The 15,349-nt window shown below is 39.1% G+C and overlaps 1 protein-coding gene and 1 long non-coding RNA gene across 2 annotated transcripts in view; one reads left to right on the top strand and one right to left on the bottom strand.

Moving 5' to 3' along the window:
- tnmd (tenomodulin) overlaps positions 1 to 8,113 on the bottom strand; it is a 56,050-nt gene extending 47,937 nt beyond the window's left edge. The window contains exons 1-2 of the mRNA XM_028588640.1: positions 7,941 to 8,113; positions 1,651 to 1,785 (exon numbers count right to left, since the gene is read on the bottom strand). Of these exons, the coding sequence (XP_028444441.1) occupies positions 1,651 to 1,785; positions 7,941 to 7,988 (183 nt within the window). The 5' untranslated portion in view covers positions 7,989 to 8,113. The remainder of the gene's footprint in view (positions 1 to 1,650; positions 1,786 to 7,940) is intronic.
- Positions 1 to 15,349, top strand: part of LOC114562309 (uncharacterized) — a 202,891-nt gene that overhangs the window by 31,077 nt on the left and 156,465 nt on the right. The gene's annotated exons all lie outside the window — the stretch shown is intronic.

Below are 15,349 nucleotides of genomic sequence, written 5' to 3'. Positions count from 1 at the left end.
CCTAGGAGAAAGTCCCGTGTTTTACCCATCTTCCACCCCGACCAATCTCCCTACGATGATTTTCGCCCTTTCATACTACTCGCTATGGCATCAATTCACACACAATCACAAGGTAATGTAAGTCAATGGAGGCCAAACGGCGTTGATAAACACGCTAAAAAGCGATTAAGCGTCTTGTTAACACGCCAATAATGGCATACGAATTGTCATACATACGCCACTTCATGAGATCAGTCTGAGGTGCCAGACACTGCTCAGGATGAGCTGGTGTGTTAAGTGTCCTGCTGCATTGCACCCAATACCTGTTCACCAAACAACAAGGTGCTGGCTGCAGCGCTGATCCATCCATCCATCCATTCACTGTATCAATCCATCTCTTTACCTTCAAAAAGTCTCCAGATAGTTTTACTGAGGATACATACCTTAGTTTCACTGCCATGCTGTGTCCGAGGGAGCTTCCTTCCTATCTGACAGACAGGTGATTCTCCTTTGAAGGTGCTCCATCTCACTCACTGATGAGGAGGCCAGAGAATGAGCATACCCCTCAAGACCCCATTAAAGCAAAACCCAGGGTGCACAGGTTTGATATTCATCGCCTGGGCAACCTCTGCCATCAACACATTTTGTGCCACGTGAGAATGATCACAGCTTATTAAAGTAGAAATAATGACTGCTCTACCTCCGGCATGAAATATTTAACAAGGACAAAGGAGATGGCTCAATGGTGATTCATATCTATGTTGAAAGGAGAGAACGTAGACAATACTGGCTACACAGGAAATGCAGATGAACCTTGGTTAACCTGAGCTCAGAAGAGACTGATGGCACTTGAAATGTGTATCTTAATGGAAGCAGAATTGTGGCAGAGGGTGTTCTGAATTAATGTTTACTAGGCATAACAAAGACATTACACACAAAGCAGACTAATGCATGCAAGTTTGAAACGTATGTGCTCAATTTTAACCATCATTTTATTGCAATCATTTTCTCTCTGTGCTCAGAACATATAGAGCTTCCAATTTCTGGATGTGAAATTATAGATGTATTTTTCCTCCTAGCTTGGGTAAATTAGCTTTTTTGGGCCCCTGAGAAAATCAGGGGGAAAGAGCAGAGTGAAAACGTTCTCCAAGTGTGATTGAATTGGATTTTACAAGATGAATTGCCAGAACAAGAGTTTATCCCAGTTACATTGCCAAGAGGTTTCAGTCCTGCTGCAGCCACTCTGGTCAACAGCAATTAGGTTCAGCTTTGAGTTATCAGAATCTGTCATTGTGAGAAGATGTTTACAATGTGAGCAGAAAGTAGATAAATGCAACAGGTCGACATTTGCAACAGTATAAAGCGGCTTGTGGTTTCGTCCAAGAATTCATGAAATTACAGATCTGACAGCCAAAACATGAGCAGAGCAAAACACAGCTGTCTTTTTCCGTAGCCCACACATCTTTTAATCTAGCAGAATACAATACACACGGCAGAGACTGCCTTTGGCTCTTTGTGTGGCTGTCCATTATTCCTTACTCGCATATTTTCTTTTCCTTGAGGGAAACTGTATGATTTGCTATTGTGTCCTTCATCTGAAGACCACACTTACCACAGACAGTGGCAATAAGCCTGATGACTGACAAACAATTAGGTGATATTTAGGCTTACCTTCCCCAGACTGGGGCTCCACAGATATCTCAGGCTGAAAACACAGAGAGCCAAAACGAGAAAGACCAGAGCCAGAACCAGAGCCACTCGCTGGTAGGTGTGGTACTTGGCCTTCTTCTCTTTTCCCACCTCAACCTGCAAACAATATAGTTTCAATATTACTGTATATATGGTGAAAGCTCACTGATTAACAGAGGTGTCAAGTAACGAAGTACAAATACTTTGTTACCTTACTTGAGTAGAAATTTTGGGTATCTGTACTTTACTGGAGTAATTATTTTACAGCAGACTTTTTACTTCTACTCCTTACATTTTCACGCAATTATCTGTACTTTCTACTCCTTACATTTTGAAAATAGCCTCGTTACTCCTATTTCAGTTTGGCTTGTTTTCATTCCGGCTTGTCATCGTTCAAAAAAACACACACAAAAAAAAAACCTATCCAGATAAATCGCGCCATCCGGATAGAGTGAATTTGATTGTGATTGGATGAGAAGTGTAAACATATACCATTCCGACACCCTATTGGTTTGTACGCGATGCATCGCACCTGCACAAACCCGATGCTAATACGGCACCGGTGCCTTAACGACCATTATGTACCGGACTGAATAGCAACGCGGATTTCGGTGCCTTATTTAGGTGCCACATAAATGCCTGCGTTTCTCTCTGATGCTCCGAAAACGGACTTTAGAGGGAACTGAAACATCGCTGCACGGGATGCTAGTTAACACTAAAGTTGGCAGCAGGTAACGTTGGCCTCCCGCTAGCTAGCAGCTGGAGTAAACACGGTTAAAATGCTGACAGCTAAATGGTGTAAAAGTGTGTCTGTATTTCACTGGAGAGGATTATAACACCAGACTGTAGCTGCCGTTGTCTGAAAAACACAGACTCAAAGATGTGTCACCTTTTTCAGCCCTTCTGAGTTTGCAGGTATGATTTTAATATAACATTATAGTCATTATGGCCTTCAGAAAAATGTCTTTTTGTGGAGGTGGGGTAGTGCACTATAGGCCCCTGTGGGGTGGGCTAAGCTTTTGTCCTTAATGGCATTTTTTCCGCCTTACATTACTTTTACTTTTATACTTGAAGTAGTTTTGAAACTAGTACTTTTACACTTATACTTGAGTAAAAAGCTTGAGTTGATACTTCAACTTCTACAGAAGTCTTTTCAAACCCTAGTATCTATACTTCTACTTGAGTAATGCATGTGAATACTTTTGACACCTCTGCTGATTAACATGCTCTATCTCCTTTGTTTAACAATGTGTGGTTGTAACCTCACAAAAAACAAAACCCCATATTGTTGATAAACAAAATATGACGTGTTAATTAGTGAACTTTAAAGGTGCTGGTGGGTGGATTTTGGATCCATGCTTTATGCTCAGCTATGCTAACATGCTGGTGGCTGTAGCTTCATAAATAGTTGTGAAGTAAGAGAGGAGCTGCCGATTTGGGAAATGTTTTTCCCCATTCGTCCCACCCAATCGACCCATGGGCACATGTTCAAATAGGCAAGCCCCCCCCCCCACGACAACACTGAAAGCAGTGATACCGGGAGCAAAGCAATTGGCCTGTTCTGAAAGGGCACGTGCTCTGAATGGCCACACCTCAAACGGACACTGCACTTGAATCTTCAATGTTACCTAACATATAATATAATGATCGTAGCCTGTAGGTTGATGTTATAGTCACATGTTTCTGGCTGGACCACAGGGACCACAGGGACCAGCCATAGGACCTTGAAATTTTGTTGCTGAGTAATTACAGTTTTTCTCAATTTCTAAAACACTAAAACCCATTGGCTGAACAAAGTTCTCAGTTGCCTGAACTCCTTTAGCTAATTGTGCAGTCTGTTGTCAATACCTTAAACCATTTCACATAGTAAAAAACAATTTGCAGATCTCACTTGGACTTTTCAGGAAAACTCTAAACACATTCTCATTCTCAAAACACATTCTGCACATGTCATCCATACTGGTAAACACAAGTGGCAACAATCAAATACGAGGATGAAGAGGAATGTTTGTCCCTTTTTAGTATTGTATACTATAGTACAGTGCATTGTAGGCTGTATACTGTACAATGAACACATTGTATGTCCCTGAACATTGTGCTTTCCATTTGTTAACAGTACTGACTGCTAAATAGATTTTGACTGGTTGCAGGTTCATATCAACAAAGAACAAGAATTACAGTATCAGAGACAAAGGACAACTTTGTGAGATGCAGGGTACAGTATTGTAAAAAATAGGGGTACAAGGAGGAGGAAGAACAAAAGAAATTGCAAAGAGCAAAGCAGAGTAGTCATTTCTGATCAATTTTGAGCTACTATGATAGAACATGTTTTCATTCATCAAAAGACAATAACAGAAAAATATTAAATTTGTTTTGAGATTAAAAATGTACTTCTCCCTGAGAACTATATGTTTTGAGCAATGTGTTTTCTATTTTTTTAGGTATTGTTTACTGACTGCTTGATGGTGGATATCACTTTGTTTATGATTTGAGAGCAGTGTTTGATTTTGAACACAGGTAAAACTTTTTTTGAGGCGAAAGTTTAATTTTGCGAGAGGAGTCAGAGGTTTTGTAAATAGTGCTTGAAGATGAGGTTTTGTGTTTAATGTTTTCAGAAAATGGAGCATGGTTTCAGAAATTGTGTTTTAGCAATTGAGTCAGAGTGAGTGTGAAGATGTGAGTGTTGGTGTTTCCCCATTTGCCATTGCCCAAATGTATTGAAAATACAAAAGGTTGGCAAGCAGGGGATGCATATGTGATCATTTATCAGTATCAGATCATTTATATCATATATAATATGTCTTCTATATTGTTTATAATAGATTATCAGTGGGTTTTCATGCAAGATTTTCTCGTGCCTGATAGACGAGACACAGAAACAACTGCTCCACATCGGCTCTGTGGCACAGCGCGTGCTGTAGAAACCGCACTATTGCTTAACATGCGCCCTTCAGTGGCCAGTGTAAACCCGGTGAAAAATAAACTACTCAAATAACAAAAACGAGTTGGCCTACTTATGAAGAAAGGAGAAATAATTAAAATAGAACCATATAAAAGTAGCATAAACGAAACCATGCCAGTGGGACTTAAGTTTCAGTTTCCGGTGGAGATATTAACAACGGTGCACCAAAGAGAGCAGTGAGTAAAGTTGTGAGGTGGTAGTAAATGTACAGTGTAGGTTTAATTTTATCCATAAATAAATGCTGCAGCTCATCAAGACCAACATTTGAGGCTGTGATTCATAATTGTCATGGGGTGAAACATCGGTCCAGTCTGTTTAACAAAGTAACTAATTAGACAAAAACACTTTAGATGAGTAATCCAGAACAGTTACTTATAGCATTATTTGTCTCAAACGTACCTTTACCATGTCATGTAATATGCTACGTCAGTACGCAACAAACAAATATTACTGCTTTTACGTCCTTTTACATTCAAAACAAGCAACATATGAAATACCCCCACCCCTAGTTCACAACTCTATTTACAGTAGAGATGGTCCGATACCGATACCAGTATCGGTATTTGCTCCGATATTGCCTAAAACGCTGGTATCGGTATCGGGAAGTACTGGAGTTTATGCACCGATCCGATACCACGTAATAAAGCCCTAAAGAAAGTCTACGTTAAAGTAGTTTATTTATGTTCTTTTTCCGTTATAACTGACTGTCAAACTGGAAAATAAAAGAAAGTTCTGTGGCATTTGTGTTTGTTCATGTTTTACAAAGAGTTTAACCTGAGCCAGACAGACAACAAAGATAGAAATCATATCCCATCCATACAGAGATAGTAGTATACAGCTGTTAAAACATAATAAAATATATGACCCACTGGTATCGGATCGGTACTCGGTATCGGCAGATACGCAAGTTCAGGTATCGGAATCAGTATCGGGAAGCAAAAAATGGTATCAGACCATCTCTAATTTACAGTAATGGAGATATATGATAGTAGTATAATTCCTCTCATCTAACTAATTCTCATCAAGAAAGCCTCTATGCACATTTCCCAAAATGTACAAGTATTGCTTTTAATTTATTATTTTCACGACTGAATTTATATTTCCTCCTTTTCAGTTTCAGTATTTTCAGTTTCAGTATTTTCTCCTTTTCGATCAGTATTGCATTTAATCAGAAGAGAGACCATTTGATTTGGTCTCTCGTCTGCAAAATGTATCCATCAATAAGACTACTAATGACAATAATATAACCATCCCCATGCCAAATGAAGGGAAGAACAGACTGCTACAACAGCCATGGAAAAGTTACATTTATTACACTTTTCCTCAACAAAAAAAAAACTTGCCTGCTGTAGTCAATTCCCTAGGCTCAAGGCCGCAAATTAATAAAGAGAGGCTTTTGTTCCACCAGAGCTCCAGCGAGGAGAAAATGAAAGCTTCTCATTCACACTGGACCACTTTTGAAGGTCTCAGAGGACAACAGAAAAGCAGATATGTAAAATAAAAAAAAATGAACCAATTTCAATTAGCAAAATTGGTGTTGCTTATCTCCGTGTCTTTTATAATGACGATAAAGCAGCTTTGGTTTTTTATTGCGGCTGGGGCTGGTACAGTAGTTAAGTTGCAGATGATTGGGCAGCACTTTAACATGCTGACTTCTTAAAATAATAATATTTTTTTAATAATAATAGTTGTATGGTTTTTCTAACATTTGGAGTGGTATACTGCTAAATAATTATCCAAAATGGTCCTGAAAAATATATTTGACATAGCCTTTTTCTAATTTAAAAACTACAGTGTGTAGGTGGCATGCAGGAGGAAATAGCATACAGCAATAATGGCATACAGTTACACTCTGTGCTTGTTGGATTGAATTTCTGATTGTTAATAAGCATTCAAGATAGCTTCCTAAAAACTTAAAACTAAACATTTGCCTTTAATGAATTCCACATTGTTACCATTGTTTATTGGACGTATTAGAGACAGTAGCCATGAAAGCGTGAGGCACATCAAAGTAGTGTACATTCCTAAGGCATGATGAAAAACAGAGTGCTACAATCAGAGAGCCAGAAATTCCTTTCATTGTGGATTTTTCAGAGTGAAAAAAAAAAAAAAAAAGCGGTGGCTGAAATCCTCTGCTCTCCTGTGGCAGGTTGCATAAGCAATGGAAACTTGAGTAGAGGACAAACCTCTCTCTTTGCCTGTGCTTTGGATATTGAATACTCACAGGAAGAAGGTGGGATTGAGAGACAGACAGAAATAAAGGCAGGGATGGAGACAGGGTGAGCAGTCTGAGTGCGTAGCACTCGCCAAGTAGTGTTTAAAGGTTTAGGAGTTCAGAATCAGCCGGGCTTTGTGAGGAAGAGTGCCTGGAGCCCCCTGCTGTTATCATGCAGAGAGGGAGCACTTCTTTGAGAGAAAAAAAGAAGAAGTAGTTTATAACCAACAAGCAGAGGCAGTGTTTTATCACACTGGGGTACGCTCATATAAGCATTTGAATTGCTGTGAAAACTATTCTGAAATATGAAGCCACTGGTAATTTCTTAATCATCATTCTCCACCCATCACCTACAGTGCAGCTATGATTAGTATCTGCTGGGACACTTACCTTTTCTTTGATGGACAATAACAAAGCTTTTTCATATACAAAGATAATAATACTGTGCTCTGCAGGTATTACCCCTTGTTCTATTGTTCTTGAGTTCGGCAACAAGTGAAATATGAGAAGTGTAAGAAGAAGAAGAAGAAGGAGCCAAAAAGAGCTAAAAATTCCTCCTCCCCCTCTTCCTCAATAATGGTTCTTAAATAAAGAATATTCTTGGTCTATATTTGAATGCTGCTTGCATGTGAGAATGATATTTTAGCTATAAAGCAAATATAATGGTTCAGGTGAGACTGAATATAAGAGTGGAAATAAATATAGGAAGCCAAGGCAAAAAGCCAAAAGGAATTAGATGGAAAAATACAATTCTGAGAAAACTCAGATCACAGAAGAAAAGATTGAGCAGCAGATTCTTTTAGATGAAAAAAAATGAAAGATTCAAACTTCTGACATATTTTGCTTTAAGCTTACACTCAAATACCACACTATCCCCCTCCCCACTTTTAAACTACCACTGTTGCCACCTGCACTTAATTTATTGGGCTGCACATTTTTAGGGGTGCTCCCACTTTCTTAACACTATATTGACCTAAGCTCCTACACAGTATTCATAAAGACACTAAATGTTGAAATTTATTTTAAATAGATTTTTTGCAATTAATAAAAGTGCAATAATTCAAACATGAAATATGGGGGAAAAAATGGACTCACATCTTTCCACAGAATCTGTTGACTGCTGGATTGACTGCTTGCCTCCATTATACAAGCCTGCAGGAGGAATCTTTCCGATCGTCTTAGCTGGGGAAAATAGTAACGTACTGCAAGGCTTAGAGTCCCAGCTTCCTTCCACTGCTGTAATTTGGGAGGGTGCTGAAGGGGAGGGAAGTTTCAGGTGGAGTGGAATTACTGAAACATTTGTGATACCTATTAAAAGCAAGGCAGATGTCTCTCCCGCCCGCCTCCCCTCTCCCATTTCAAAGGTTGAAAGCCACGAATGGATTCAGACTGAGACAAAACCTCTGTTGAATAAATTACATACTATACTTGGATGAAAAACACTGTAGTCATTCACTACTTTCAAAAGATTCCTGCTTGGAAGACACAAAGTTTGCATGTGGAAAAAAAAGAAAAAAAGAAGTAAATTGTACCCACATAGTGCAGATGCTGATGTTTTCATTTATATTTTCTGAAGTATCAAAAACAGTTCAAGTACCTGCTCTCTGCTTTTGTTCCCCAATCAGTCTGCACACTCGGCAACAAACACGTACAGTTAACAAGAGTTGAGGTGACTGAGTAGCAGCATGCCAAAAGATTCTACCTTATAAAATGAAAAGAATTTGCACTTGTGCACATACAGAAAACTGTAGTAATTAAGTTAATCCTAGGACAGAAGTTTAAAGATCCCCTTCAGACAAGTTTTAAGACATAAAAATACTCTACTTGAAATACTGATTTAAAAAAAAAAAAATAACCTCCAATAGAAATTCTATTCTCTAGTACAAACTACATTCTCCCTCATTAAAAAAACAACTAAATATATGCAATTCATTTTAAAAGTTTAACTGCTGGGTGCAACATATCTTCTACTTGTGCACTTATGGTTTCAAGTTTCCACAAAGTTGCATATCGCTATTTAAACTAGTTGTAACGTCACAAAATCATGCTTCCTGCTTATATTAAACTGAGATTTGAGCAGATGCATTTGAAAACGACCTTCTAGTTTCAGCTCTACACATACATCCTTCTGCATGATCCATCATTCTGCACAGTTCAAACACATTTTGGAGTGGAGGGGGACTTTAGGAAGCATCTAAAGGTCATCTGAGCAGCTGTTGCCCATCAGAAACTGCTATGAAACGGTATGATAATGCTGGTGTCTGCAATAAAAAGCTACTTTCAAAGGGAAAGTTAAAAACTCAAATGTTTAAACTCAGTGATACATTTTTTTTTTTAAATGTTTTGTGCTGTGGAAGCATTTATAAAAGCAACTAGTATTGAAATAGTCTCAGAAGGGAGGGGGTTAAATATTGTTTGCAGTAACTGAAGCTTCTCAAATATTGGCACTTGCAGAACTTTACACAGCTATTTGCAAGCTTAATAATGACATCCGATGGTACCCAGTCATTTCTCTCATCCTTACAGCGCACAGTACCATTAATAGTCAGGGAAGGTGTGATCGCACCTGCAGTTATTTCTTCCATTGGTCAGAGCTTGGTTGGTCAAGTTTTGTTTCCAGCCCCTGTACAGTATGATTGACTACTTTGTATTATGATTCATCAGTACTGGAAGTATGTAAAGTCAGACAGAAGAGACTGGGAGAGCGAGATTGATGGTAATATGTTAATGACATATGATGAAGGTCATGGGAAGGATTCAGATCCAGGATGTAGTGCTGGCATGGTACATCATGATGTCCTGTTGATTTTTTAGAGTGGTGAAAAATAGCTATCTAAGTCTCAGTAAACATTAAAACAAGAATAACAGACGGCCCTTATTATTCATTTAATTATTTTTTATTTATTTTTATTTAATTCTAACACCAGTTTAATCAAACTAGTTCACATTCAGACCACTAGATGGCGCATTACGCATAGGTGATATAGAATAGTACTGCTGGCACGCATAGAGGAAGAATAAATCCTCCTGCCGTGAAGTTAAAACCAGGGCTACGTTCAGCCCCAACAAAACTTGGCGCGCGCACTCTGCTTTTTTCTTACCACAAGTTTACATACACGTCTCTGCTGATTAGGTATCACCTGTGACACAGCCAATAAACGAGAGACACACCCACCAAAGAGAGGAAACATATCTCAAAAGCTGTCGCACACAAGGGGGTAAGCTTCGCTTCAGAACTCGAACCTCCTATGGCGCCATTTTGATGTTACAAAGCGATCACCTCCCATTGACTGCCATTCTTTTTGACGTCACTTTGACAGCGAATAACTTTACATCTGAAGCGTTTAAAGACTCGATTTGTCCATTGTTTATTTCTAAAGAAACACAACAATGTATAAAAGGCTCCATTACCTTGTATCTCACGTTATGGCTCCGTAGCAGACGTTTTTGTAAAAATAGGCTAACGATTGTGTCATAACCAAGCGACTTACTGTCGCATAGTAGAGGAATTACCGTATAGTAGGAGAAGTTCGCAGGCAGTTTCGACTTACGTTAGCTGTTTAGGTTTAATTACTAATGTTAACTATCATTTTAGTTAGCAATAATTAGCCTGTGCTTATGTTATCTCCTTACATATACCTACGCTCTCCGTCTCTGTAAGATTTGGAATGATTGAGATTTCTCTTGGCACAGCTACCAGAAGACTTACAACTTTCAGACAGGTTGCTCATGTCACTTTTACTTGTCTCTCTCAGTTGGAGGCTGCGCAGTAACGCTCAGCGCTCACCGGAAAAGTGCTTCTAATATCCTTCACTGGTCTCCGTCCAGAGCAACAGGATCTGTTGGTCCATTCTTATACTGTCTATGGTTGCACACCATTTCATACCGTTCCGAGGAAATATGTCGTTCAATAGGGAAACCGTAGCAACTAAGTCTATATTGATGACGTTACATTTCCGAGATTGTTCAGGTGCTGCCGGATATTCCGCGAGATGTCCTTCATTTCAGCCGGATGTCCGTTTCCTCCCGCTTTCTATGTGTTGGAATTTTAAACTCCGGTGGAGTTATAATGACTATGGTTAACTGCTCCTCAGATCTCTGCAGGGTAAATCCAGACAGCTAGCTAGACTATCTGTCCAATCTGAATTTTCTGTTGCACAACTAAAACAACCTTTGACCGTACACATGTGCCACCAAAACAAGTTTTTCTCCCATCCCAGAATGCTGTGTGGATTAGCAAGACCCTCCTTTAGAGTGCTGTGGAGGAAGGTCTGGCAAAGCGAGACTAGTCTACAACAGTTATGTTTGATACCTGAAGAATGATTTGTAAGAGGAAGAATAAATCCTCCTGCCGGGAAGTTAACAGCAGCTCAATGTGTGTGCCTCTTCTATTCTTCATCACAGCACAGCGCTGGCAACACTAACTACTTGCTACCACCCTGACCACCAGGTTAGGGAGGGTGTAACGAAAAACACACCAGCCAGGGTTGTATTTTTCTAACCCCATTGCTGACTAAACCTACATATTGGGTGTTTCTGGATTAAAATGAATGCCACAATTTTTTAAAGTCCAATGCCATTGTTCTTAAGATTCTAGATTTTGCAGTCTAGGTTAGAGATAGTGCAAGAAAATTAGGGTATGGTTAGGGTTAGGCAATTTAATCACTTGGTTAAGGTTACGGATCGATCGTGTTTATGGTCAATAGTTTTAGCTCTGTCATGGGACTCAAACTCAAGTCTCCCTCGTGAAAGTCTGACACGCTACACACCCATCCACCAACCGAGGGAACACTAATGAACATTGGCACTGACGTAAATCATGGGGTGTGGAAACCTCTAATAAGGATGTCATTTTTCTATAGATTCTTTCTGTTATGTTTTGTTTTTTCTGTGAATTACTGCTGGGTATCTAATGTCCAATGACAACCAAAGTCTTGTATAACCTTTGAGTTTTGTGTAATTTACAGATTCCAGTCTCATTCCTTGGAACAAGCAATTTTAGATGGTCTATTAGGTATGGTCATTTCAATATTTTGTGTACGTTATTGTAAAGTGTTACCCAACTTTATTAACCAACACAGCGCTTTTCTGAAATACTGCACTGCATAGCTGACAGTATCTTCATAGCATGCCACCTTCATTGGTTTTAGGACATGAAAAACACACAATGCCAGTTAAATTTTTATCTTTACATAGCATGAGAGGGAGTGAAGGATACAGTATTGGAACACATGTGTTCATCCTATTTATAAAAAAAAACATGTCTTTTTTTTTTTTTTTTTTTTTTTTTTTTAATCATCTCAGATGGCACATAAAGCAAAAGCTGATAAACATGTTCTGTAGTGATTCCAGTTTATTAAAAACACAATTTCACAACCTAAAAGTTCCACTTCACACTCAATTTAAAGAAGTAAAAAAAAACAACCAACGGCTCGGTCAATACCATCTGAGGTGGAACATTCCCGGGAAAATTGGTCAACCTGCAAGCCTTTAGTGTGGCAGGACACATTTGAGCACATATTAAGTCTGTCAGATCTGATAGTGGGACCTCGTCAGCTCTTTCCCATTGATATAAATCTTCACAATTACTGTGACATTTTGCTTGAGTAAATCAAGTGGCGGGTCTTTCAGAAATAGTGTTGTGTCAGCAGCAGAGTTGAGCATCCTGGGACCCTCATTCCCCCGATAGCATTCAGCAGCAGGCTGGGGCTTTCACACCCGCAGAATAGAATAAACAGTAATTTAGTTTGGAGTGCATACCAGATACTCACAGATTAGAGCAGAGGTTGATGGGAGCAGCCTTGGCAAACTAGGAAGAATCACAAAATAAACATTTACTCTATCCTTCATGCTTCAGGCCTGATAGCTTTGATAGGAATTTTTCTCTTTTGTATTTGTCACTTTTGCAAACAGACTGAGCACTGTGACCAACAGCGAGGCCCATTACAAATCCAACCGACTAAGTTCTGATTTTTTATTTTTTTTTTATTCATATAAATACACCGTTTTCCATCAGGCGACAGTAGTTTTGCTCAAAATGGCTTGTCGTACTTCGGGCAGACGCTGCCTCCACAAACTTGCAGAGTATATTCTGCTTTCTTTTGCAGTGGCCATCTGGAAAAAAGCTGTTCCTTGTTTTTCTTTTCTTAACTCTTAAGCCAGCCTCTAAAGCCTTGTCGAGCTTCTGTCACTCATGGAGAGAGCTGTGGTGGAAACCCACACATTTCCCACGTGCTCATCCACATTCATTAACAGTCCCTTCCCACATGAAGGGAGACTGTCACAGCTAGAGAAAAAGATGTGGAAAGAATACTGTATGTGTATGAGAGACAGACAGAAAAATAGAAAGCAGGACTGAGAATGTATTGTCTCTTTGTTGCTCTTTCTTTCTCTCCCTCTCACACACTGGCAGAAAAAAAACTCCTTAGTGGATTGAATCACACTTTTGAGTACAGAAACTGGGTCCATGCAGGTCATAATCCTGTGTGATTTGATTATCCGCCTCCTGGCTCGACGCACCTCAATCTTTCATTACAGGAGAAGGGGGGGGGGCAAGAATGGGTTCATGATGAAGAGGCAGTCACAGATCCTTGACTTGCTCTGGACGAAAGATCTGAGAGCCTCCATCCGTCATCTTTCAGGATGCTCCTCGTGCTTCAGTGACGGCAGGAAGGAAGTGCACCTCTGCAGAGGAAGTTTACACAGTGCTCTGTTTCCCAGGAGTCACTTGCTTCTTCAACAGACTGTAGCGAAGGCCTGACACATTATGCTGATATACTGCTGCAAATTGTTAAGTGCAAAAAGACATAGAATGTGTCTGTATGTATCTTCAGGTAAAGTTTATTTACAGTATTTATGGTTAATTGGCAAATTTGAGTCCATGACACAACTCTTCTCCAGCGCAACATGCTTTATTCACCAAATGATTCAGCTATCAGCTAGATTTGTTTTTATGCTTACCTTATATACCGGTACAGTTCATCAATCAGACATTTGACTTATAAATCACAATACATAATACACAATTACTTTACTTTTCGAGATGCTTGAAAAAACAAACACATTTACTCCTTGTCCAGAAATAAAACAAAACATACAATATTACAAACAACTTTTCAGAATATTTTTTAGAAAATACAATCTTAACCCATCTTTTCTTTCTTTTTTTATTACAAAGCAGCGAATTCTGCACTCTTTCCACCTCAATTTTCAAGACAAAATACACTTGGATGACTTCCATCTCATAATATACTGTATATTGATAACGGTAACTAATTAAAAGTCTATCTGTGGTTGATGTTAACAAAAACGTCTTAACTAAATTCCCCACTGTTCTCAAAAAAGGTTGCGTTCTTTGAGAACTTTATGGTTCAACTTCTGTAAACCTTCACCTCTCTTTGACAAAGATACCTTCTGGATTCCTATTTTAAGGAAGAGATGTCAACATGTTTTCATTTTTTAGGACTTACATTAAAGCTCACGCTGGTCTGCACCTCCCTGTGAGTGCATTCTTATAGTTAGAAATCAGCAAATCTCAAACATTTATCAATAAATCCAGATGTTCATCTCCTAGAAGTAAAAACAAATAAAATAAAAATTTGTATATTTCACATATGAATTTATAATCAGAAATTGGTTCCTACTGCCCAAAAATGATATTAAAGGAGAAGAGTTTAAACAGGATTTTGAGGGATAACTATGCACTATCTCTACGGAGTTCTTTTGACAAATTGAGGAAATAGATGAATAGGAATGTGGATTACGTAGCTCCAAGTTTATACATTCATTTCCCAAATCTCACCTTGAGAGTAAAGCTACTTGCGGGGGGATTTTCTCAATTTCTTGCTTGATAGGACAGGTGTATTTACTTACATAATTGTATTCCTCATCCAATTTATAATGCGATTAAATATTAATACAGTTCTGAGTTTGAAGAGAGGCAGATCTGTGAAAATTATCTAGACAGCAATATTGTGAAATTGTTCTTCTTGCGTTGCAACTTTCTCAATCACCCATAAATGGAACAGAAGCAGTGAAAGAGAAAATATTCTGCGCCTTAGGATGCATTGAAAATGGTATTTCAACAAATAAAGCACTCTGAGCGGAAGATAAAAATAGGTGCAGGTATTCTTCACTGTGATGATCTCGACTCAACTTGGCTGAGCTTTGTTTAGTCAGTAGAGGAGCTCTCTGGGGGAACATTGAGTGGTGTAGTCAAAGTGGAACTCTCCTGATGAGCTTGAGCTTCAAGTTCCCAATATCTCAGCATGTGCGCCACAGAGTCAGACAATAGAGCCAAACGCAAGTCATAGCCAAATCGTAATTACCTCTGCACCCTGCAGAAGCAGACCAATTGACTCCTCCTAGATGAATGAAAACAGGTAAAGGGCAGTGATTAGCCGGAGGCTTCCGAAGCTTTGTTTGGTGCAGAAGGAGAGAACATTCTCTATATAGGGCAGAAGCTATGCTTCAGTTATTATGCTCTTATTATTCTGTGGACTTAT

This window comes from Perca flavescens, chromosome 10, assembly GCF_004354835.1.
Source record: "Perca flavescens isolate YP-PL-M2 chromosome 10, PFLA_1.0, whole genome shotgun sequence".
In the NCBI taxonomy this organism is placed as follows: Eukaryota; Metazoa; Chordata; class Actinopteri; order Perciformes; family Percidae; genus Perca; species Perca flavescens.
This window is presented reverse-complemented; position numbering and strand designations above follow the sequence as displayed.